This window comes from Gorilla gorilla, chromosome X (assembly GCF_029281585.2).
Source record: "Gorilla gorilla gorilla isolate KB3781 chromosome X, NHGRI_mGorGor1-v2.1_pri, whole genome shotgun sequence".
In the NCBI taxonomy this organism is placed as follows: domain Eukaryota; kingdom Metazoa; phylum Chordata; class Mammalia; order Primates; family Hominidae; genus Gorilla; species Gorilla gorilla.
The window spans coordinates 82,935,467-82,960,260 of NC_073247.2; the positions used below are offsets into that span (position 1 = coordinate 82,935,467).

Consider the following 24,794-nt stretch of genomic DNA (forward strand, 5'->3'; position numbering starts at 1 on the left):
GAGGGATTAGAGCCAGCCTTTCAGGGTTTAATAGGTTCTTTCTCATGCATACATAGTTTCTAATGTTCACAATAGCCCCTTGAAGGAGGTGTTAGCGCACCTATTTTTCAGATGCCGGAACTAAGAAACGAACTGATCTGTAATAGACGGAGTTCCTAACCAATGCAAATATTATTGAAGACTTTTCTAGGCCAAAACCGAGCTAGGCTCTGGGAACCGAAGTCCAGTCAGAACTCAGCACCACAGAGGCCTCCCTCTTCCCTGGTTTGCATCCCCAGCTCATTCTGCGCCTCCGGAACGTTTCATAGATTTTTGCTGAGTGAAATCGACTTGCTGCCGCCACCGCCGAAAAACTCCCGGGGCACAGAGCTCCGCCCCCACCGGGCCAGGCCCCACCCCCTCTGCGGTCGGTATTGTCCGATGGTTCCCGGCGTACCTCGGCTTCCCTCGGTAGTTTCCGGCAATGGTCGAGAGTTTCTAACGTGCCCCCTTGTTGTCTCTCGGCCGCCGTCCTCTCAACCACCGCCCCCCTTTTCGGCTCCCTCTCCCCCTTCCCGTTCCCCCAGTCAGCCTGGCCCTGCTGGTGCCTCCGGCGCTACGGGCTGGGCAAGATGGCGGCCTTCGGGATCTTGAGCTACGAACACCGGCCCCTGAAGCGGCCGCGGCTGGGGCCTCCCGATGTTTACCCTCAGGACCCCAAACAGAAGGAGGTGCGTTCGAAAATCGGGGCTCTGGAGGGGCCGGGGGCACGCGGTCAGCCTAGGAGGAGGCACTGACGGCTGGGAATGGGGGGCGGGGCGGTTCGGTGAGAGCAAAAGTCCCGAAAGGGGGAAGAGTAAAGTGGGCTGGCGTGGGAGGGCAGGACGGGGGGCGGTGGGGGGTTCCAAGGTATGAATAGGGGGTGGTGTAGGGGCCGCACCAGAGGCGCCCTCCTCCACACACACCTCAGAAAGTTGTCTGAGACAGCTTGGTGGGGTATGGCTGCTCGGCTGTTCACAAGAGAAGAGTGATGTTTGAGGGCGCGCTGGGTGGCTGGGAATCCTAGTGACCATGGGAGTGAGGGTGGGGTCCAAGTGAATGTAAGGGCCCAGCTTTAAGTAACGATCTGTTCTACACGGAACCCTCCTCCTGCCCTTTCACCTTGTTCCTTCTTTTCTCCTGCCCTACTCTCCCACCCCTTCCCCCTTCCCCTAAGGAAAAAACAACTAAACGCCGCTTTCCTGCCTCAGGATGAACTGACGGCCTTGAATGTAAAACAAGGTTTCAATAACCAGCCTGCTGTCTCTGGGGATGAGCATGGCAGTGCCAAGAACGTCAGCTTCAATCCTGCCAAGGTGAGACAACTCTGCCAGGCTGAAGGAAAAGGCTGGAAGAATCTAAGAAGGAGCAAAGGCCCTGGGTTGGGAAGACTTATAGGGACAACCTAAGTGGCTGAGTTTGCCTTCATGACCTAATACTATCTCATTGGCATTTGCCCAGCAAAAGGCAGGACCACCTGTCTGCCCCTTCTTCCCACCCTGAGGTACAGTTTTCTTCCCTCAGATCAGTTCCAACTTCAGCAGCATTATTGCAGAGAAATTACGTTGTAATACCCTCCCTGACACTGGTCGCAGGAAGCCCCAAGTGAACCAGAAGGACAACTTCTGGCTGGTGACTGCACGATCCCAGAGTGCCATTAACACTTGGTTCACTGACTTGGCTGGCACCAAGCCACTCACGCAACTAGCCAAAAAGGTAAGGTACTGTTTCCTGTCCTTCAGGCCAAGGAGGGAGCATGGGGTACCAAGTACCCTCCTATTCCCATATTAAGCTACATGGGTGTCAGCTCATGGAGATAATAGAGACCTCACTATTTGCAATGTCCATCCAGGTCCCCATTTTCAGTAAGAAGGAAGAGGTATTTGGGTACTTAGCCAAATACACAGTGCCTGTGATGCGGGCTGCCTGGCTCATTAAGATGACCTGTGCCTACTATGCAGCAATCTCTGAGACCAAGGTTAAGAAGAGACATGTTGACCCTTTCATGGGTGAGTAACTCCTAACACCAGGTGTACTGCTGATGGCTTCAAGGAGTGATAGAGACACCCTTGGAACCATCCTCCTTCTTAATCTAGATTCCTTGTTTCTGCTTGTTTCTTGCATTTGCTTGATCAGTAAACACTGAGAAATTTGAGTGTCTACTGTGCGCATATACTGGGCTACAAAGACGTCCGGTGGATAATCTCTGCCCCTAGGATACTAGTAGTCTAACAGGGCTGCTAAGGTATATGTACAAATAACATAATTAAATATAGAAAGTGGTGAATGTCAAGCTAGGAGCAGAAGGTTCTTTGAGTGGACAAAAGATTACTTTCTTATGGGGGTACCCGGAAAGGCTTTAGGAAGGTGGGATTTGACTAGAGACTAAAAGGATGAACTGAATTTACAAATATGGTGATTAGGGGTGGGGGTAAGGTATTCTAAGTAGAAGGATTTTTTTTTTTTTGAGACAGAGCAAGACTCTGTCACCCAGGCTAGAGTGCAGTGGCAGGATCTTGGCTTACTGCAACCTCCACCTCCCGGGTTAAAGTGATTCTCCTGTCTCAGCCTCCCGAGTAGCTGGGATTACAGGCGCCCACCACTGCGCCCGGCTAATTTTTGTATTTTTCTAGAGACGGGGTTTCCCCGTCTTGGCCAGGCTGGTCTCGAACTCCTGATCTCGTGATCCACCTGCCTCAGCCTCCCAAAGTGCTGGGATTACAGGCGTGAGCCACCGCACCCAGCCAGTAGAAGGATATTCTAAGCAGAAGGATAGTATCAAATAGCCCTTTTTCCCTCTTTCCTCCAGAATGGACTCAGATCATCACCAAGTACTTATGGGAGCAGTTACAGAAGATGGCTGAATACTACCGGCCAGGGCCTGCAGGAAGTGGGGGCTGTGGTTCCACGATAGGGCCCTTGCCCCATGATGTAGAGGTGGCAATCCGGCAGTGGGATTACACCGAGAAGCTGGCCATGTTCATGTTTCAGGTAGGGAGTAGGGCATGCTGTGTGGGGCATTGGGTTGAGCCTGAACTTGTACTCTGCCAGTAGAGAACAGAATCTGCCTGCCACCTTGCCCCAGTTGTGGTTCTCTTCATCTTTTCATTTACTTTATCTCCTTCATCTCTAATAGTCCCCTCTTCCCTCCCCTGGTACCCATAGGATGGAATGCTGGACAGACATGAGTTCCTGACCTGGGTGCTTGAGTGTTTTGAGAAGATCCGCCCTGGAGAGGATGAATTGCTTAAACTGCTGCTGCCTCTGCTTCTCCGAGTAAGGCTTGGAATTTTGGTAGTGGTGGGGCAGGGAGAGTCTAAGAAGAATTTGAGGAAGAATAAAATGTTAGAGCAGGGTCCCCTGAAGAGAACTAGGGGCTCTGATGGTCGTGTCTTCACAGTACTCTGGGGAATTTGTTCAGTCTGCATACCTGTCCCGCCGGCTTGCCTACTTCTGTACACGGAGACTGGCTCTGCAGCTGGATGGTGTGAGCAGTCACTCATCTCATGTTATATCTGCTCAGTCAACAAGCACGCTACCCACCACCCCTGCTCCTCAGCCCCCAACTAGCAGCACACCCTCGACTCCCTTTAGTGACCTGCTTATGTGCCCTCAGCACCGGCCCCTGGTTTTTGGCCTCAGCTGTATCCTACAGGTAGGTACTAGGCGGGCCCAAGGAAGCATTGAGAGATAGCCTGAGAAGAATCAGGTGCCCATCCCAGAGAATAGGGGTGATTCCAAATTGGATGTGGGAGTAGGTGCTGAGTACTTGCTTGGAGGTTGTTGTTTCTTGGTAATGGGGTGTTAGTCCCCTTTGGGGGTTTTCACCAGCCTCTCTCTCCCTTCCAAGGCTAAATAGTGGGCCCAAAGCCTTTTAGGAAAGTGAGTGAAGGGAGGGGATCGGGGTGGAGTGATGCCTGTCTTGGGGACCCAGTCAGAATAACTTTGGATCTGGAATCTACGGGTTGGGTCTTAGAATGGGATTCCAGAGGGGTAACCATGGTGAATGAGTTGGACTTAGCTGTTTCTATCTGGTAGACCATCCTCCTATGCTGTCCTAGTGCCTTGGTTTGGCACTACTCACTGACTGATAGCAGAATTAAGACCGGCTCACCACTTGACCACTTGCCTATTGCCCCGTCCAACCTGCCCATGCCAGAGGGTAACAGTGCCTTCACTCAGCAGGTATGTCTGACCACTAGCCTGGTACTCTCAGATTGGGCTATGAGGCTAAATTACTCTTTCAGAAGTAGTGATTTGGAGTCTGGTACTATTCTTCTAGCCTGGGGCTCTGGCCTTTTATATGCCTTGGTACATCCTTGTAGCCTTCCTTTTTAACATTGCAGGTCCGTGCAAAGTTGCGGGAGATCGAGCAGCAGATCAAGGAGCGGGGACAGGCAGTTGAAGTTCGCTGGTCTTTCGATAAATGCCAGGAAGCTACTGCAGGTATGAGTCAGAGAACAGATAATAGGAAGTATGTTTGAGGAAAGGATGGGGATAGTAAGGACATGTAGATCTGAGAGCCAGAATGCACCAGGCCTCTGGTTCAGTCCCCTTTACCACTTTTCCTCCTTAGGCTTCACCATTGGACGGGTACTTCATACTTTGGAAGTGCTGGACAGCCATAGTTTTGAGCGCTCTGACTTCAGCAACTCTCTTGACTCCCTTTGTAACCGAATCTTTGGATTGGGGCCTAGCAAGGATGGGCATGAGGTAAGCGAGAAGGGGAATAGAAGGAGCAAAAAACATTGCAAGAGCAATAATATGTCTGAGGGGAAGTCATGGTGAGGCATTGAAAGCGAGCATATCTGCAGAAATGATCTTACTGGGCCCAGGATGTTTTATGATAGAGCCCAGTCTTTAGGAAATTGGAACTCATTTCTTTGTCCCCACCCCTACCTTACTCCTCCTTCTCTTCCTTTGTTCTCCAGATCTCCTCAGATGATGATGCTGTGGTGTCATTGCTATGTGAATGGGCTGTCAGCTGCAAGCGTTCTGGTCGGCATCGTGCTATGGTGGTAGCCAAGCTCCTGGAGAAGAGACAGGCGGAGATTGAAGCTGAGGTTAGAGGGCAGAGATAAGAGAACAAGATTGGCCAATGGGAAGGAATTTACTGGGGTTGGAGACCGAGAGATGGAGGTGGTGGAGGGACCAGAGTTGAAGGTGTGAGAACAGAGTAAAGAAGCAGAAGAGAACCTAAAGGCAAAGTTACGGACGTGAGGCGAAAGAGAAGAGTGGATTGTAGTAAGAGTTAGAGATAACATCAAGGCTTCAGTTGGGAGGTGGTAAAGAACATGGAGGTCAGCAGGGGAATGAAAGTGAAAAGCATGGGGTAGAGGTCAAGCAGGTGGTAGTTTAAGGCCTACACATTGAGGAGTGAAGAAGCAGGTAAAAGTCAGTTCTACAATTTGTTCTGTCATCTTGCAGCGTTGTGGAGAATCAGAAGCCGCAGATGAGAAGGGTTCCATCGCCTCTGGCTCCCTTTCTGCTCCCAGTGCTCCCATTTTCCAGGATGTCCTCCTGCAGTTTCTGGATACACAGGCTCCCATGCTGAGTACGGATCCCTACCACTCTCTAGTTACCTCTGCCTAGACTCAGTTACCCACCACTGTCATCAGAAAGCATAATTAACAGTCCTCTGGTCTATATTTCTCTCTTGGGCTCTATGCAGAATGACTTTTAGATGTAGTTCTAGTGATCCTCTTTAACTGATCATCTTACAGTTAAACAGAGTAGAGAAATACAGAGAAGGATAAAAACAAGAGCTTGTGATTGAAGCATTTTCACTGCATAAATCGCAACAAAGATGTTACATTCCTTTGTGAGATGGTGTGTGGGACAGCATGTGGGGTAACCAACCACACTTTGTCCCTCAACAATTTCTGGGATTTCTATTTGATCACTCTTATTATTGCCTTAGGTGTGTCCCTCTCTCTTTTGGCCCACCTTTTTGTGTTCTCCTAACTTATGTTTCCTCATTCCCTTCCTCCAGCGGACCCTCGAAGTGAGAGTGAGCGGGTGGAATTCTTTAACTTAGTACTGCTGTTCTGTGAACTGATTCGACATGATGTTTTCTCCCACAACATGTATACTTGCACTCTCATCTCCCGAGGGGACCTTGCCTTTGGAGCCCCTGGTCCCCGGCCTCCCTCTCCCTTTGATGATCCTGCCGATGACCCAGAGCACAAGGAGGCTGAAGGCAGCAGCAGCAGCAAGCTGGAAGTGAGTGGGCTTTTCCTTGCACTAGATCGTTTCTTCTGACATTTCCATCTTCATGGCTCCCAGGGGCCTCTAAGAGCGTCTTTTGCCTGGGGCAGGGGGGTAGTATTTTCTTAGCACTTGGTGATTGACCAAGCACTCTCACATCAATTGTTTCATTGGTTCCTCCCATCAGCCTTGTGAGGTACTCTTATCCCCATTTTCAAACTGAAGAAAACAGAGGCCTATACTGGTTAAGTGATTGGATGAGGCTTGACTCCAGATCCTGTGCTTTCCCCAATCTGGTCTTCTCTCTCCAGTTCCCCCATGAAGTTTTATAGATGGTGGGAGCCACTCCCTAGGGCTAAAGCAACTTCGCTTATGTTCTATGCCCTCAGGATCCAGGGCTCTCAGAATCTATGGACATTGACCCTAGTTCCAGTGTGCTCTTTGAGGACATGGAGAAGCCTGATTTCTCAGTAAGTTCAATCCTGAGCGTGGCAGAATCCGGATCCTTGGATCTTCCCATTATGCCTGCTTTTGGCATTTTTTTATGCCCCCTCATCCACTTTCCTTCTTCTCATATTCTGCTTTCTCACCTTTCTCTCAGTTGTTCTCCCCTACTATGCCCTGTGAGGGGAAGGGCAGTCCATCCCCTGAGAAGCCAGATGTCGAGAAGGAGGTGAAGCCCCCACCCAAGGAGAAGATTGAAGGGACCCTTGGGGTTCTTTACGACCAGCCACGACACGTGCAGTACGCCACCCATTTTCCCATCCCCCAGGTACTATTCCCCAGCACCTTGTGATGATCTGTTTTGAACCCAGATTGCTGTCCAAGGAGTTTGCTGAGGGGTTGGAGCTGTTCTGAGGATGTGGGTTGGGAAAGGGAAGGGCTTTAGCATGTGGATGCTGAGGGGTGTGGAGCATGCTTTCAAGAGGAGGGAAGGAGATCGGTGCTGGAGTCTGATGGTGCTGCTGGGATGCAGGAGGAGTCATGCAGCCATGAGTGCAACCAGCGGTTGGTCGTACTGTTTGGGGTGGGAAAGCAGCGAGATGATGCCCGCCATGCCATCAAGAAAATCACCAAGGATATCTTGAAGGTTCTGAACCGCAAAGGGACAGCAGAAACTGGTGGGTTTGAGGCTCCTTAAACAGATCTCCCCCAAAGAGTGCCCTAGTCAGTCTTCCCTTCCCCAGTATAGGGAACTCCCCAGTCATGTCCCAATGTCCTGTCTCTTGGAGTCTCCTGAGAGCTCTAGTCCTTTTGAAACTTCCCCCCTCATTCCCCCCCTCTACAGACCAGCTTGCTCCTATTGTGCCTCTGAATCCTGGAGACCTGACATTCTTAGGTACCTCACAGTAAGCCCCATACTGCCCTCCCTCCCTCTCCCTTCCCTCCCTGAACCTAGCACCTCCCTGTACATATTCCTTTAAGGTCCACATAGTCTGTGGTCCTCTAAACCTTTGCTTCACTGTCCCCTTCCCTTCATTCCTCCCCCATCCCTTCCTTGACCCTCCCTTCCCTGTTTCCCTCTTCCTTCCTTCCCTCCCTCCCTCCTTCCCTCTCTCCCTCCCTCCCTCCCATAGCCTTCTCTCCATACCCCACTCCCCACCCCTAGTCAACTAGTTATCTTCCCTGTCTTGACTGGTCCCTTTCAACTGTCCCCTCAGGTGGGGAGGATGGGCAGAAGCGGCGACGCAACCGGCCTGAAGCCTTCCCCACTGCTGAAGATATCTTTGCTAAGTTCCAGCACCTTTCACATTATGACCAACACCAGGTCACGGCTCAGGTGTGGGCCTAAGCCCAGCCCCTTTCCCACATCCTGGCCTCCTGTCCTGTTTTCCTTTTCTTCCCTATCTTCTCCCCGCTAGGCAGGCTAAGCCTCCTGGTCTCATCCCCTTCCAGTGTCATCCTTTCCTCCTTCCCTGGTTCTTTCCTCTCTCCACTCCCACCTCACTCCCACTGCCCTTATCAGGTCTCCCGGAATGTTCTGGAGCAGATCACGAGCTTTGCCCTTGGCATGTCATACCACTTGCCTCTGGTGCAGCATGTGCAGTTCATCTTCGACCTCATGGAATATTCACTCAGCATCAGTGGCCTCATCGACTTTGCCATTCAGGTGGGGAAGTTGGGGAGATGAGGGTGGAGGCAGGAGTTCATGCCATATAGCGGCTACGGAGGGTCATAAGGACAGGGGTAGAGGCTCCAGCCAGTTTCCCAAGCTATTTGAAGGGGCAGAAAGACTAGCATGGGGGGAGTGGAACATGAGCTAAGACCGCAGGAATAGAGACTTAAGTGCTCCCTGGGGAGGCCAAGAGGCAGATTAGAGCATTGGGCACAGACCATCCTCCCACTGTGGAGTTCATAGAACTGTATCCTGGACACTGGTTAGAGGTGTTGTTGATAGAATAAACTATCAACAATAAACTATCAATAGAGGTGTTGTTGATAGACTGTGGCATAGGGTAACGAGCCCTTCTATCCTGTGGTGGCTCCAGCAGGAAGGGGCTCAGGCCCAGCCTTGCCAGCGTCCCCACAGGAAGGTGGTTTCTATGTAACACGAGGGGCCTCTTTGCATTTCTCACCCCCGTTTACTCTGCTAGCTGCTGAATGAACTGAGTGTAGTTGAGGCTGAGCTGCTTCTCAAATCCTCGGATCTGGTGGGCAGCTACACTACTAGCCTGTGCCTGTGCATCGTGGCTGTCCTGCGGCACTATCATGCCTGCCTCATCCTCAACCAGGACCAGATGGCACAGGTCTTTGAGGGGTAAGCAGAGCTTCGGAATAACTGAAACAAAGCTCTGGCGAATGCCGGTGGAAGTGGCCTGGGAAGAGCATGCACTTCCTCACACTCTGGGGAAGTGCCTGCTGCTCAGGTGGGAAAGGAATGGTATTTCCCAGAGGCTTGAATCTGTTTGGAGGAGCCCGCATACCATCTGCTGACCCTCCCAACCTTGCTTCTTCATGCAGGCTGTGTGGCGTCGTGAAGCATGGGATGAACCGGTCCGATGGCTCGTCTGCAGAGCGCTGTATCCTTGCTTATCTCTATGATCTGTACACCTCCTGTAGCCATTTAAAGAACAAATTTGGGGAGCTCTTCAGGTAAGAGAGGTGGAAGGTAAGGGGTAGCGAGTGGGACCTACTCCCTTCTTCCCATGACCACCCAACTCAGGAGGAGAGGATGGCCCGGGACCCTGCTGCCTGTCTAGGGTCATTTGTGGACTGTGTCTTCCACATACTGTTGTGTTACCAAGAGTGGGCCCTCTTCCTCAGCAGGCTTGCTCCCCGCCTATATCTGTGGGGCCCACCCTCTTCCCCCTCTTCCTCACTGCCTTCAGAGGCCCCAGTTCCTTATTCCCATGTGGTTCCTTTCCTGCCCAGTCTGTTTTGTCCCATCTCCCTTTTCTTGTCTCAAGATCCTTCATCCCTCACTTTCTCCTTTTTTTCTTTTCTCCCCTTTCCTGACCATCCCTCGACCTCAGCAGACCTTCTTCAACACTACTATCTCCTTTCCTCCATCCCTGCAGTGACTTTTGCTCAAAGGTGAAGAACACCATCTACTGCAACGTGGAGCCATCGGAATCAAATATGCGCTGGGCACCTGAGTTCATGATCGACACTCTAGAGAACCCTGCAGCTCACACCTTCACCTACACGGGGCTAGGCAAGAGTCTTAGTGAGAACCCTGCTAACCGCTACAGCTTTGTCTGCAATGCCCTTATGCACGTCTGTGTGGGGCACCATGATCCCGATAGGTATGGGGTGTACTGAGTGAGGAAGGGCACCATGCCCCCATCTGAGATAGGGAGGGCTGAGGTACCCGGGAGGTACTACAACCTTGATTATTTAGTGGGGCAGAGATGAGAAGTTAATGGGTCTGAGGTTTTGTGGAGCAAGGTTTTTCCTGAGGGCATTTGTACTTTTCCCTAGGGTGAATGACATCGCAATCCTGTGTGCAGAGCTGACCGGCTATTGCAAGTCACTGAGTGCAGAATGGCTAGGAGTGCTTAAGGCCTTGTGCTGCTCCTCTAACAATGGCACTTGTGGTTTCAACGATCTCCTCTGCAATGTCGATGTGAGACTTGGGGTGGGGTTTTGCTAGTGGGGCAGTGACCAGGGCAGGGGGCTGGTTGTGATCCTCTGACCAGGGACAGAGTTCCGTAGAGTGGAGGCACACCGCTTTGAGTGGGCCTCCACACTGAGTCGTGGTGTCTGTCTGTTTTTTCTTCCAGGTCAGTGACCTGTCTTTTCATGACTCGCTGGCTACTTTTGTTGCCATCCTCATCGCTCGGCAGTGTTTGCTCCTGGAAGATCTGATTCGTTGTGCTGCCATCCCTTCACTCCTTAATGCTGGTGAACTACCAATCTGTAACCCCTAGCATTTCTAGACCTCAAATTTCAATACACACTGGACGGCCATCCTCTCATTGTTCACTGTGGGAGACCTTGCTGCGGCTCCCTGGCCTTCCTCAGAAGGCCAGTCCTTTGGTATGCTGAAGGCTAGAAGAAACCTGTTTTTTAGCCCTGGATTTGCAGCCCTGACCTTTCCAATTTCTGACCCTTCAACTGCGTAACAGTTCTCTGCTCTACCTCGCTTTCAATATTATCTTGCTTTTTCTCCTTTCACTTTACCTCATCTTCTCTCCCATGCCCCTGCCATACACTTGCATGCATGCAGGCACGCACACACATAAACCCACATACAGTTTAACTTCATCCCTTCCAGATCTGTTTTGTCTTCCTTTTAGCTTGTAGTGAACAGGACTCTGAGCCAGGGGCCCGGCTTACCTGCCGCATCCTCCTTCATCTTTTCAAGACACCGCAGCTCAATCCTTGCCAGTCTGATGGAAGTAAGTGACCCTGATCTGAACCAGCCAACAGTAGACAGTGTGGTTCCCCTGCCTCCGTGGATTCTACTTTTGCTTCCCCTGACTTCATCGCCTTCCCCAGACAAGCCTACAGTAGGAATCCGCTCCTCCTGCGACCGCCACCTGCTGGCTGCCTCCCAGAACCGCATCGTGGATGGAGCCGTGTTTGCTGTTCTCAAGGCTGTGTTTGTACTTGGTACGGGGGTAGGAAGGGAGTGGTGCCAGAAGTGTGTATAGGGTGGAGTGCCAGCTAAACTACAAGGGACAGTCTTTCTCCCTTCTGAAGGTGGTCTCTCTGACCTTTGGGGAGGAGGGTAGGGAGATAAGTATATTTCTGTCCCATAGGGCAGGATTTGGGGTGTTTCTGCCTCTGTGGGCCCGGGGTGGGTCTCCACACAGTGTTCCAATCTCACTCTGCCCTCCCTATCTCCCACCCGTGAACCACAGGGGATGCGGAACTGAAAGGTTCAGGCTTCACTGTGACAGGAGGAACAGAAGAACTTCCAGAGGAGGAGGGAGGAGGTGGCAGTGGTGGTCGGAGGCAGGGTGGCCGCAACATCTCTGTGGAGACAGCCAGTCTGGATGTCTATGCCAAGTACGTGCTGCGCAGCATCTGCCAACAGGTCAGTTTCACCTTCCTCCCACACCTCCTAAATGCCTCTGTGTAATATAGTTCTGTTTCCAGCCCGTGATCACACCAGCTCCCTACTATACATTGTGTTCCTTACCAACTCCAGCCCATCCCCCATATTCCTAACCCCCTCACTGGTTGTTCCCAGTCCCTGATTGTCAGCTTCCTCAGGAATGGGTAGGAGAACGTTGCCTTAAGTCTCTGTGTGAGGACAGCAATGACCTGCAAGACCCAGTGTTGAGTAGTGCCCAGGCGCAGCGCCTCATGCAGCTCATTTGCTATCCACATCGACTGCTGGACAATGAGGATGGGGAAAACCCCCAGCGGCAGCGCATAAAGCGCATTCTCCAGGTAGGCCAAGGCCGTGGGGGCTGTGGAGGAAGCAGTGGGCCCAATCTGGGGAGAAACAATAGGAACCTTGAGAAAAGGAGAGGGGGAGTTAAGTAGAGAGGAAGACAAACAAGGATATAAGGGAGGGGAGAGGTAGCGAGAGAAACAGCTCCAGCATGGGCTGAGGAGTAAGTCCAATAGGGTCTAGACTCCAGTGTAAGAGTATTAGGTGAGGGCATAGCTATCTGGAGTGAATCTAGCTTATCAATGGGAAGCATAGCATCTGGGAGGCCTAGGTGTGGGCCGTGTATATTTGGCATTTTGGCCATGGCTCAGGAACTGAATAGTAATAGCTACTACTTGCTGAGCATGTGCTTTGTGCCAGGTACTGTGCTAGGCACTCTGCACACATTTCCTCATTTAATCTTTATGACCCTATGAAGTAGGTGAGCCTCCCTGTTTGACCGATGAGGAAACTGAGGCTTGAAGAGGTTAAGTAACTTGTCTAAGGTCACATAGCCGATAAGTTTAGAGTCAATATGTGAACCCAGACATGTCTTTGCACTTTCCACTTCACATTGCTTCACACCTTCAGATGACCAGAGAGTGGAAAAATAAAGCCGTTGAGGAAAAGCTAAAGGAATAAGGTCTCTTCAGCCCAGAAGAGATAGTGTTGAAGAGAGATTAGCTAACAGTAGCCTTCTGGTCTCTACAGGACTTTGAGAGATTGTCTTATAAAGGTCCTGTCAGGGACTTTGAGCAGCTGGTCTAAAACAAGAGAAGCAGGCTTCAACTTTAACATCAAGGGTTTCAAGGTTAAGCATTAAGCAGAACTTCCTGATACGAAGGGATGGGAAAGATGTGAAATCTTTCCTGAAGTATTTTAAAAATTGGAAAGATTTTCAACTAGTTTGGACTATTTAAATGTAGTCTTTTTTTTTTTTTTTTTTTTTTTTTTTGAGACGGAGTCTCGCTGTTGTCGCTCAGGCTGGAGTACAGTGGTGCGATCTCGGCTCACTGCAACCTCCGCCTCCCAAGTTCAAACCATTCTCCTGCCTCAGCCTCCTGAGTAACTGGGATTACAGGCACCCATCACCACGCCCAGCTAATTTTTGTATTTTTAGTAGAGATGGGGTTTTGCCATGTTGGCCAGGCTGGTCTCGAACTCCTGACCTCAGGTGATCCGCCTGTCTCAGCCTCCCTAAATGTAGTCTTTCTTAAAGATGGGGACATAGAGGTCCCTTTCAGACCTCCAGGAGTCTGTGATTCAATGTTGCAGGAGATCAGGAATTGGCCTCAGATTGTTGGGTAGCTGGGGGTAACACGATGATGACTAGCCTGGGTGTGGGGCCTCTATCACAGAACTTGGACCAGTGGACCATGCGCCAGTCTTCCTTGGAGCTGCAGCTCATGATCAAGCAGACCCCTAATAATGTGAGTAGTGCCTGGACCCTCCCTTTCCTGTGCTCACGTTCAGCTCCATGTGTCAGGGAGGCGGTCCACCACAGAAGAACCTAGATCCTACCCTTGGGCTCTTGAGCTGAGAGATAAGAGGGGATGGGAAAATGGTGACCAAGTGGAGCTGATGATAAGGGAAATGGGTTGAGAGTGTTGGAGCTCTGAGCTGTGGGGAAGCTTGGTGGTGGTGGTGGAGCCTGTTTCTCTGGCCATAGATGTAAGGAGGTATGTAAAGGAGAAGACAGTGAGGAATTGGAGAAATATGGAGGTACTAGAGGGCATGATTCCCAACAGTTGCGTTCCTATCTCCCCATCAATCTCCGCCAGTGTTGTCCTTCTCCGTCATCTCCGATCTCTCCTACCATCTGCTTTCCTTCACCCTTAGCTACCTATTTTAGCACTTCTGTGCCTTTCATCCTCCCCAGGAGATGAACTCCCTCTTGGAGAACATCGCCAAGGCCACAATCGAGGTTTTCCAACAGTCAGCAGAGACAGGGTCATCTTCTGGAAGTACTGCAAGCAACATGCCCAGCAGCAGCAAGACCAAGCCTGTGCTCAGGTCGAATAGAAACATGTTAGGACCCATCCCCTTAGGAGTTTTTCTCCTGGTAGCGTGAGTGATACCAGATGCGTGGAGATGCCAGCATGTCCATCAGGGAAAGGAGAGGATAGATTGTTCCAGCCTTGCCTGGCTCCCCTGTGACCCTGTGTCCTCTGTCTGTTCTCCAGCTCTCTAGAGCGCTCTGGTGTATGGCTGGTGGCCCCCCTCATTGCTAAACTGCCCACCTCAGTCCAGGGACATGTGTTAAAGGCTGCTGGGGAAGAATTGGAGAAGGGTCAGCACCTGGGTTCCTCTTCACGCAAAGAACGTGATCGACAAAAGCAGAAGAGGTAAAGGGGCTTAGGGAGTGGACCAAGATTGAGGGGTAGAAAGGAGAAGAGGCAGGCCCGGGGAAGAATAAAATGGGCCAAGGAGAAGCATCATAGGAAAGTGGAAAATCAGAGGATAAGAGTGGGCATGGCTGAGCAAGAGGCTAGATCTTAAGAGAGTAGTCTGGAGAATGAGGTTGGAAGTTGACTCCCAACCCACAGTCTCCCTTTTCTCCTCTCCTCTTCTCTCCTCTCCTCTCCTCTCCTCTCCTCTCCTCTCCTCTTCTCTTCTCTTCTTCTCTTCTCTTCTCTTCTTTCTCTTGTCTCTAGCATGTCCCTATTGAGCCAGCAGCCCTTCTTATCGCTGGTGCTAACATGTCTGAAAGGGCAGGATGAACAACGCGAGGGACTCCTTACCTCCCTCTACAGCCAGGTGCACCAGGTACAGATCTCTGGGCCATGGAGGTGGGCAGGAGGTCAGGGAAGGATGCACCTAAGGGGTTACTCTGTACTTGGAAACTTCAGTACTTTCTGATAAACATATTGGCTGCTGTGGGATGGAAACACGAAGATCCCTGAGCTGCATATTTTATTTGTTTCTATTCTAGATTGTGAATAATTGGCGAGATGACCAGTACTTAGATGATTGCAAACCAAAGCAGCTTATGCATGAGGCACTCAAACTGCGGCTCAACCTGGTGAGAAGGCCAGCTGGGGAGAAGAAGGAAGAGGGTAGGGCTGGAAATGCAGAGTGCAAAAGCCTCAGGTTGGGGAGAATGGGGGTAAGGATAGAGGCCCCAGGTTATTCTGAGTCTTGAAGGGTTTTTTTTGTTTTTTTTTTTTTGGAGTCAGAGTCTCACTCTATCACCCAAGCTGGAGTGCAGTGGCGCCATCTCAGCTCACTGCAACCTCCACCTCCTGGGTTCAAGTGATTCTCGTGCCTCAACCTCCTGAGTAGCTGGGATTACAGGTGTGTACCACCACACCTGGCAAATTTTTGTATTTTTCATAGAGATGGGGTTTGACCATGCTGGTCAGACTGGTCTTGAACTCCTTACCTCAAATGATCTGTCTGTCTCGGCCTCCCAAAGTGCTGGGATTACAGGCATGAGCCACCGTGCCCAGCCTGAGTCTTGAAGTATTAACCTTGTTCTCTGAAAGTATGCAGGGACTGAAAGTGGTTAAGGGGGCTGGATCACTGTGGTCATGGTCCAATAGGTTATGTACCCTGGATCCTTGCAGGGCCTCTGCCTCAGTATCCTAGATTCTGACTGGGCCCTAGAAGCACTGGAAACCCATTGTGGAATGTTGAATGGAATCCTGGAAATCATTCTGTCCAATTCCCATCACTTTCTAAGTATGGAAACAGAGGCCCAGAGACGTCAAGAATTCCGTCATTGTCTTGAGATCATGTAGCACATCATAGGCTCAACTCAAGCATGGCCGGGCGCGGTGGCTCACGCCTGTAATCCCAGCACTTTGGGAGGCCGAGGCGGGTGGATCACGAGGTCAGGAGATCGAGACCGTCCTGGTTAACACGATGAAACCCCGTCTCTACTAAAAATACAAAAAAAATTAGCTGGGCGTGGTGGCAGGCGCCTGTAGTCTCAGCTACTCGGGAGGCTGAGGCAGGAGAATGGCGTGAACCCGGGAGGCGGAGTTTGCAGTAAGCCGAGGTCGTGCCACTGCACTCTAGCCTGGGTGACAGAGCGAGACTCCGTCTCAAAAAAAAAAAAAAAAAAACTCAAGCATGAACTCAGGCGTCCCAACTCAGATTGGAACTAAGCTTTCCTGAAACTCTGGCCTTTGTCCCTGAGCCATCTGACTGACTTGTTGTGGCCCTGGCAGGTGGGGGGCATGTTTGACACGGTGCAGCGCAGCACGCAGCAGACCACGGAGTGGGCCATGCTCCTCCTGGAGATCATCATCAGCGGCACTGTCGACATGCAGTCCAACAAGTAAAGCATCCCCACCCGCTCCCTGCAGTTTCATACCCAAGAAGCTCCCCCTACTCCCATGCCAGGTGCACCCACTGAGATTGGTGTGGCTGTTACTGTGGACTCCATGGCCCTGGGCTCCCCATACAGTTTTGGTGCCCTTGGGATGACATATTAAGCACCTCTCCCTGCTTGTGTCCTCTGCTGAGGCCTTTTTCTATCTTCACCTCTTTCTTCTCTGGTTTTCTCTCTGGCTTCCTGTCTCAGTGAGCTCTTCACTACTGTGTTGGACATGCTGAGCGTGCTCATCAATGGGACATTGGCTGCAGACATGTCTAGCATCTCGCAAGGTAGCATGGAGGAAAACAAGCGTGCATACATGAACCTGGCGAAGAAGTTGCAGGTAAGCAGAGGAGGCGGGGGCAAGGTTTGCGGTTACTGGAATCTGCTGTCCAGCCTCAGGAACTTGCTTCTGGCTGGAGCCCTCTACCTTTCCTTCTCACGTCTGTCTTTTCTTTGTTACTCATGCCGTGAGCATTTACTGAGTGGGGGTCTTCTCTGTGCCAGGTTCTGTGCTGTCCCCTGAGACTTCTCATCCCTGTTTTCTGTATCTCTGAACTCTTGTCCCATCTTCCTGTGCCTGCAGAAGGAGTTGGGGGAGCGCCAGTCAGACAGTCTGGAAAAGGTTCGCCAGCTGCTGCCACTGCCCAAGCAGACCCGAGATGTCATCACGTGTGAGCCACAGGGCTCCCTTATCGATACCAAGGGCAACAAGATTGCTGGCTTCGATTCCATCTTCAAGAAGGAGGCATGTTCCATTGTCTGCCCATGTCCCTTGCCTTTTTTCCCCTTTGGGCAAGAACTTTGCCTGCATCAGCTTTGTAGCTCCAACAGACTCATCAGATTCAGGAGCCCATCAGTCTCTGCCAGTGAACACCATCTCTGGGGTTTTGAGCAAATCACTTAACTTTCCTTACATTTCATCTCCATCTTTGAAGTCCCACCCTCTTTCCTTCACCCTGCCCTCACCTTTTAACATACCACCCATTTTTCAATACCCTACCCTCCTCTTTCCTCTGCTCCACCTGCCCCATGTCCTACCCCACCCATCTATCTGGCCGACAGCCTGTATCTCTTTTATTTCTGTGTTTCCCTATACCCACCCATCTCTGCACACTTTTGTCTTTTCCCTCTCTGTCAGTTGCGATATTTGTTGAGTAACCATAATTATTGTGTATAGTTTAAAACCCAAAGTCTAACTCCTTCATATATACATTCTCTTCATCTGTCTTCCTAGTCCATCTGTCTCTTTTCCTCCGTCTCTGTCTCTCTCCCTGTCTGACTCGTTTGCCTTTCTTTGTCTCTCCACCTTTTTGTCTCTCTCTTCCTGTTTCTTTCTCTCTCTGACTCTTTCTCGGCCTGCCTAAAGGCAGAGTCTCTCCCTGCCTTCCTCTCTCTCTTTCTCTGCCTTCCTTTTTCTGTCTTCCTCTGAATGTCAATCCCTCTCCCTCCCCGCTCCCTCTCTGGCTTTCTCCCCAACCCCTTTCTCTCCCGATCTTCTCTCCCCACACGCCCCCCGCCCCGTTTGTTCATCTCCTCTCCTGGTCCGGGCTGGCTTCATCTTGCGCCTCCACACCTCTCCCTGTCCCCCACCCTTCACTCTCTCCCCGCATAACTCTCTTCCGCATGTATATGTGTATCCATGTCTGTCTGTCTGCTTCTTACCATCTCTCCTGAATCTACCTATGACTTTCTTTCTACCCATTCCTACAAATGCTTGCAGTCTTTCTTCTGTTTTCTAAGTCCCAACAGCTTATTGTTTTTCATTTTCTGGAGCAGGGTCTACAGGTTTCCACCAAACAGAAGATCTCGCCCTGGGATCTTTTTGAGGGGTTGAAGCCGTCAGCACCACTCTCTTGGGGCTGGTTTGGAACAGTCCGAGTGGACCGGCGAGTGGCTCGAGGAGAGGAGCAGCAGCGGTTGCTGCTCTACCACACACACCTGAGGCCCCGGCCCCGCGCCTATTACCTGGAGCCACTGCCACTGCCCCCAGAAGATGAGGAGCCGCCTGCTCCTACCCTGCTAGAGCCTGAGAAAAAGGCTCCAGAGCCCCCCAAAACTGACAAACCGGGGGCTGCTCCACCCAGTACTGAGGAACGCAAGAAGAAGTCCACCAAGGGCAAGAAACGCAGCCAGCCAGCTACCAAGACAGAGGTGAGCGCCTCCCCCGTGACAGTTCTCCCACAGCCTCTCACTTCATGACGCTCCGGTTTCTGGTTTGTGGGAGGGGTGGGGGCGCATAAGGAAGGGGTGCCATTAGAATCATAATAAAAATTAACCATATACGAATCCAGCTCCTCTTTACCTCATTCTCCCCCAGCTCCCCGACCCCATTCAGCTACAACCCACTCACTTTCTTCCTCTGCCACTCACACAGGACTATGGAATGGGCCCGGGTCGGAGCGGCCCTTATGGTGTGACAGTGCCTCCGGACCTCCTGCACCACCCAAACCCTGGTTCTATAACACACCTTAACTACAGGCAAGGCTCCATAGGCCTGTACACCCAGAACCAGCCACTACCTGCAGGTGAGTGCCAGCCACTAGGAATGCTGGAGGGACCTACCTGTACACTCCCCCTGCCCAAAGGACGATGCCATTCCCCTGAGGAGCTATGGATGTCAAGGACACTGAGCAAGAGACAGAGGGATGAGGAGCCTAGAGGTCAGCCCACTCTCCTTTTCAGGTGGCCCTCGTGTGGACCCATACCGCCCTGTGCGCTTACCAATGCAGAAGCTGCCCACCCGACCGACTTACCCTGGAGTGCTGCCCACAACCATGACTGGCGTCATGGGTTTAGAACCCTCCTCTTATAAGACCTCTGTGTACCGGCAGCAGCAACCTGCGGTGCCCCAAGGACAGCGCCTTCGCCAACAGCTCCAGGCAAAGATAGTGAGAGGGGCAGTAGGGAGGGCTGTCAGGGAGAGGGGCTTTTGAGGGTCACAGGACTGAGGAGACACTTGGGATCTTCACAAGGACACTCAGGGTGGGAGACACAAGAGATGAGATGGCAGCAAGCATTTCCTGAGTTTGAGTTGTTCTCTTTTCTCCCTTTAGCAGAGTCAGGGCATGTTGGGACAGTCATCTGTCCATCAGATGACTCCCAGCTCTTCCTACGGTTTGCAGACTTCCCAGGTAAGAGCCTGGGATTGTGAGACTAGGGGGATGAGGCAAGCTGCTCTGCATACTCTTGGCCCTGATTCCCTCTCTCCTTCTTCCCTCCAGGGCTATACTCCTTATGTTTCTCATGTGGGATTGCAGCAACACACAGGCCCTGCAGGTACCATGGTGCCCCCCAGCTACTCCAGCCAGCCTTACCAGAGCACCCACCCTTCTACCAATCCTACTCTTGTAGATCCTACCCGCCACCTGCAACAGCGGCCCAGTGGCTATGTGCACCAGCAGGCCCCCACCTATGGACATGGACTGACCTCCACTCAAAGGTACCCAAAGTAGTGGTGAGCTAGGAAGAGATGCAGAGGTATAAGGGAGCATTTGACTTGGGAAAGCCTGTGCCTGAAAGTGGTGGGACTGGTCAGAACTTTCGGAGACATCAAGAATACTTATCTGGCCACATAGCCCATAACCACAGAAGTCTCGAGCTGGAAGGGACCCTGGAGACCAATAGTTTCATGTCTACTTCCTTAACAGTTCTTTGAGGCCCAGAGAGGGGAAATTGTTTATCTGACTCAAGGAAAAATCTGGGCTGGGTGTGGTAGCTCACACTGGTAGTCCCAGCACTTGGGGGCCCAAGGTGGGAGAATCAGTTGATTCCAGGAATTCGAGGCCAGCCTGGGCAACATAGGGAGATCTCATCTCTACAAAAAAAATACATATTTTTTTGAAACAGAGTCTCCCTCCATTTGCCCAGGCTGGAGTGTCGTGGCATGATCATGGCTCACTGCAGCCTCGACCTCTGAGGCTCAGGTGATCCTCCTACCTCAGCCTCCCAAGTAGCTAGAACTACAGGCACACACCACCACGCCCACCTAATTTTTTGGATTTTTAGTTGAGATGGGGTTTCGCCATGTTGCCCAGGCTGGTCTTGAACTGAGCCACCACACCTGGCCAAAAAAAATTTTTTTTTAATTAGACAGGCGTGTTGGTGCATGCCTGTAGTCCCAGCTACTCAGGAGGCTGAGGTGGGAGGATTGCTTGAGCCTGGGAGTTTGAGGCTGCAGTGAGCTGTAATCGCACAATGAGCCGAGATTGTGCCACAGCACTCCAGTGGTGACAGAGTGAGACCCTGTCTCAAAAAAAAAAAAAAGAAGAAAGAAAAGAAAAAGAAAAAAATATCTGGAGTTCATAGATGAACTACATGATAAGGAGTCGTAAAGCCAGTACCGGCTTTGAATACCAGGTTAAATACCAGGATGGACAAATGAATGAATCCTCCCACCATGGTTAACGTTAGTCAAGCCTTAGTTGAGGCCTTGTAACCATGTATAGAGACTCTGAAGCTTAGGATTAAGAACACTGGGGAGTGGGCTAACTGCCCATTGTGTGGCCAGCACTATAGCAGGACTGGGTGAGGTGAAGAAAGATAGCAAAAAAAAACCCCACGATACACAGTTCCTCACTACAAAGAATCTTTACTATAGCTGGGGAGATGAGACTTATAGAAGAATATTGAGAGAACACTCTGAGCAAAGATATAATCAGGTATGCAGTTGTATGCTATGAGGTAAAATGTGGATTGAGAAAAAGTACGTGGTAATATCTGTGGGCCTGACTCATCAGAGAATGTTTTATGAAGGAGGTCAGACTTGAGTTGGCCTCTGAAGAATAGCTGTGATTGGGATTTGTGGAGAAGAGGAAAAGAAAGGGCATTCCAGGTAGAGGATGTAACATGAACAAAGACATGGGGACCAGAATGAGGATGGTGCCTGGGGAGAAGGGCCTGGATGGAGTGTAAAATCTGTGCTGGGGAAGTCACTGGGGCTAGGCTAGGAGGGGGCAGGCTGAGAGATGGCCTTGAATGCTCAGCCGAAGAATTGAGACGCAGTCCCAGAAAGGGCTCTTTTGATCAGAAGAGTGATGGGAGGAGTTGGGTATGTTGCAAGGTTCCTTGGAATGAATGGATAGGATGTGTACTGGAAGGTGCAAGAAGAAGACTTCAGGCCAGGCATGGTGGCTCATGCCTGTAATCCCAGTACTTTGGGAGGCCCAGGCAGGCAGATCACCTAAGGTCAGGAGTTCGAGACCAGCCTGGTCAACATGGTGAAATCCCGTCTCTACTAAAAATACAAAAATTATCTGGGTGTGGTGGCATGTGCCTGTAATCCCAGCTACTTGGGGGGCTGAGGCAGGAGAATCACTTGAACCTGAGAGGTGGAGGTTGCAGTGAGCCGAGATCGCATCATTGCATTCCAGCCTGGGCAACAGAGTGAGACTCTGTCTCAAAAAAAAAGAAGACTTGAGACGGGGAGCCTGGCCAGTAGACTCTTGAAGTGATATACACATGTGGTAGAACAACTTGAAATGTTATTTGGGAACAACAACAGCAACAGCAAAAAACCTCAATGAGTGTTTATAGAATGCCTATCTTGTGCTAAGACTATTTTTTTCTTTTCTTTCTTTTTTTTTTTTTTTTTTGAGATGGAGTCTCGCTCTGTCATCCAGGCTGGAGTGCAGTGGTGCAATCTTGGCTCACTGCAACTTCCACCTCCCAGGTTCAAGCAATTCTCCTGCCTCAGCCTCCCGAGTAGCTGGGATTACAGGCATCCACTACCACGCTCAGCTAATATTTTTTGTATTTTTGCTAGAGATGGGGTTTCACCATGTTGCCAGGCTGGTCTAGAACTCCTGACCTCAAGTGATCCACCCACCTTAGCCTCCCAAAGTGCTGGGATTACAGGTGTGAGCCACCGCACCCAGCCCTATTTTTCATTTTTGTAAGAGAAAAATAGCTAATGCAGAATTGAAAAATTCCTAACCATTAAGGTTATGAGACACTAAAATAGAGTATCATCTTATGCAACTTATTCCCCAGACTGGAAGTCTGGTTAGTGACACGAGGAATGAATGAAATAACCTGCTAATGTTTCTTTCAGGTCAGGGACCCAAGGTTTATACTGACCCCCTCTCCTCACCTCCCTCATGCCTTGACCTCTGACCCTCTTGTCTTTGGAGGTTTTCACACCAGACACTGCAGCAGACACCCATGATAAGTACCATGACTCCAATGAGTGCCCAGGGCGTCCAGGCAGGCGTCCGCTCAACAGCCATCCTACCTGAGCAGCAGCAGCAGCAGCAACAGCAGCAACAGCAACAGCAGCAGCAGCAGCAACAGCAACAGCAGCAGCAGCAGCAGCAGTACCACATCCGGCAGCAGCAGCAGCAGCAGATCCTGCGGGTAAGGCACTGGGATTTCATCTGGGACCTGGGAGCCCAGGGAGGAAGAGAGGCACAAGTTCTTCCCACACAGTTACCAAGACTAAACAAGGCAGTGTACTAAAACACCTAGCAGAGCGGCTGGCCTCTAGTGGTGCTGGAGAAGTTTTCTACCCTCCCCCTTTTTGTTTTCTGGGGATCATAGTGGGAGAGAGTTGGACATTGTCTGCTGGGTACCCTAGATTTGGTTTCTTTCTGTGCAGCTGTCTAAAAAGGGAAGGCAGTAGACCCCGAGCTCCCACCCTGCTTCCTCATCCCCTGCCCTCAGCCCTTTAGTTCTGAGGCTTAGCTTCCTCCTTCTGCTCCTTCTGAAGTATCTTTTATGTTCTTATAGCAGCAGCAGCAACAGCAACAGCAGCAGCAGCAGCAGCAGCAACAGCAACAGCAGCAGCAGCAACAGCAACAACAGCAACACCAGCAGCAACAGCAGCAACAGGCGGCTCCTCCCCAACCCCAGCCCCAGTCCCAGCCCCAGGTAGCTGCTGGACTACAGCCCCAGGCTCAGGGACAGCTGCCCAGGTTGGGCACGCAGCCAGTGAACTGGGTTGGGGACAGTATGGAATAGGGTAGAGGTGGGAGGCAGGGCATGGCACCCTAAAAATGGATTGGGAGGCCAGGCGCAGTGGCTCACGCCTGTAATCCCAGCACTTTGGGAGGCCAAGGCAGGTGGATCACTTGAGGTCAGGAGTTCAAGACCAGCCTGGCCAAGATGGTGAAACCCCGTCTCTACTAAAAATACAAAAAATAATAATAATAAATAAGCCGGGCATGGTGGCAGGTGCCTGTTATCTCAGCTACTCAAGAGGCTGAGGCAGAGAATTGCTTGAACTCGGGAGGCAGAGGTTGCAGTGAGCCAAGATCGCGCCACTGCACTCCAGCCTGGGGGACAGAGCGAGACTCCATCTCAAAAAAAAAAAAAAACGGATTGGGAAAGGAGGTTGAAGAAGGAGAAAAGTTCGACTTCAGTCTTCCACTTCCTATTTCCACCCAGTTCCAGCGCCAGGGGCTTCAGCAGACCCAGCAGCAGCAACAGACAGCAGCTTTGGTCCGGCAACTTCAACAACAGCTCTCTAGTAAGCCTGCCTGCCTTCCCAAGGAGAACCCCATGGAATAAATTTAGGGGGCGGGGTGGGCCAAAGTAGCTGAAACGATGGCTTCAGGCCCAGGTTATGAGAGGAGGCATTCCATTCCATCCCCTTCCCTCGATACCTGAACAGCTTTCCTCGTGCATACCCACACCCCTGCCTGGTCTTCCATCCCTGATAATCTCTGGTTTTTCACAGATACCCAGCCACAGCCCAGTACCAACATATTTGGACGCTACTGAGCCACCTGGAGGAACTGCTTGTGCACTGGATGTGGCCCCACCCTTTCCTCTTAATTCCCAATCCCATTCCTGGGCTAGCACCAGTAGTGGTTGGGGCCCTCCCCTCAGGCTCCATTTTTAATAAGTTTTTAGTATTTTTGTTAATGTGAGGCATTGAGCTGTTGGGTTTTGTATATTATTTATATAGAGACCCCAGAGCTGTTGCACCCAATACACAGAGCTTCTTTGCAAAGGGAGTGTGAGAGTTCTGCATGTCTGGGAAGGGTGGTCTCCTGGGAGAATGCAGGGGGTTGGACCAACAAGTCAGAGTCTTCATTCTATTCCGATCATCTCCCCTGTTTACCTTACACTCTAAAATTTCTTTTTTTCTTTTTTTTTGAGACGGAGTCTTGCTCTGTCGCCCAGGCTGGAGTGCAGTGGCGCGATCTCGGCTCACTGCAACCTCTGCCTCCCGGGTTCCAGCGATTCTCCTCCCTCAGCCTCCCGAGCAGCTGGGATTACAGACATGTGCCATCACGCCCGGCTAATTTTTGTGTTTTTTTTTGGTAGAGACAGGGTTCCACCATGTTGGCCAGGCTGGTCTCGAACTCCTGACCTCATGATCTACCTGCCTCAGCCTCCCAAAGTGCTGGGACTACAAGCATGAGCCACCGCGCCCGGCCTAAATTTCTTAATTCTAATTGGATTGCTACCCTCTCTTCCTCT

General features: G+C 51.1%; 1 protein-coding gene across 12 annotated transcripts; it reads left to right on the plus strand.

Annotated features, from left to right (window-relative positions):
• The first annotated feature begins 388 nt into the window (after positions 1 to 388).
• On the plus strand, positions 389 to 24,321 carry MED12 (mediator complex subunit 12). 12 transcript variants are annotated; one of them, XM_055376151.2, is made up of 46 exons: positions 394 to 710; positions 1,230 to 1,334; positions 1,543 to 1,734; positions 1,871 to 2,027; positions 2,828 to 3,009; positions 3,184 to 3,294; positions 3,419 to 3,673; positions 4,057 to 4,203; positions 4,365 to 4,464; positions 4,595 to 4,731; positions 4,950 to 5,081; positions 5,446 to 5,572; positions 6,011 to 6,240; positions 6,615 to 6,695; positions 6,827 to 6,997; positions 7,202 to 7,346; positions 7,514 to 7,564; positions 7,887 to 8,005; positions 8,192 to 8,335; positions 8,820 to 8,983; positions 9,187 to 9,318; positions 9,744 to 9,971; positions 10,147 to 10,291; positions 10,449 to 10,569; positions 10,965 to 11,066; positions 11,167 to 11,280; positions 11,532 to 11,707; positions 11,887 to 12,066; positions 13,408 to 13,479; positions 13,929 to 14,062; positions 14,233 to 14,394; positions 14,704 to 14,815; positions 14,982 to 15,071; positions 16,222 to 16,331; positions 16,578 to 16,713; positions 16,957 to 17,118; positions 18,150 to 18,524; positions 18,748 to 18,898; positions 19,056 to 19,261; positions 19,427 to 19,504; positions 19,595 to 19,649; positions 19,725 to 19,812; positions 22,502 to 22,724; positions 23,097 to 23,237; positions 23,754 to 23,835; positions 24,046 to 24,321. In XM_055376151.2, exons 1-46 carry the CDS (start codon positions 612 to 614, stop codon positions 24,087 to 24,089), a joined length of 6,468 nt encoding a protein of 2,155 aa, XP_055232126.1. In that variant the 5' UTR covers positions 394 to 611; the 3' UTR covers positions 24,090 to 24,321. The 12 variants fall into 12 exon arrangements, with proteins under 12 accessions (XP_055232121.1, XP_055232124.1, XP_063559102.1 ...); XM_063703030.1 differs by having other exon boundaries at positions 479 to 710; positions 13,929 to 14,077; XM_063703031.1 differs by having other exon boundaries at positions 479 to 710; positions 13,929 to 14,077; positions 19,056 to 19,252.
• The last annotated feature ends 473 nt before the right edge of the window (positions 24,322 to 24,794 follow it).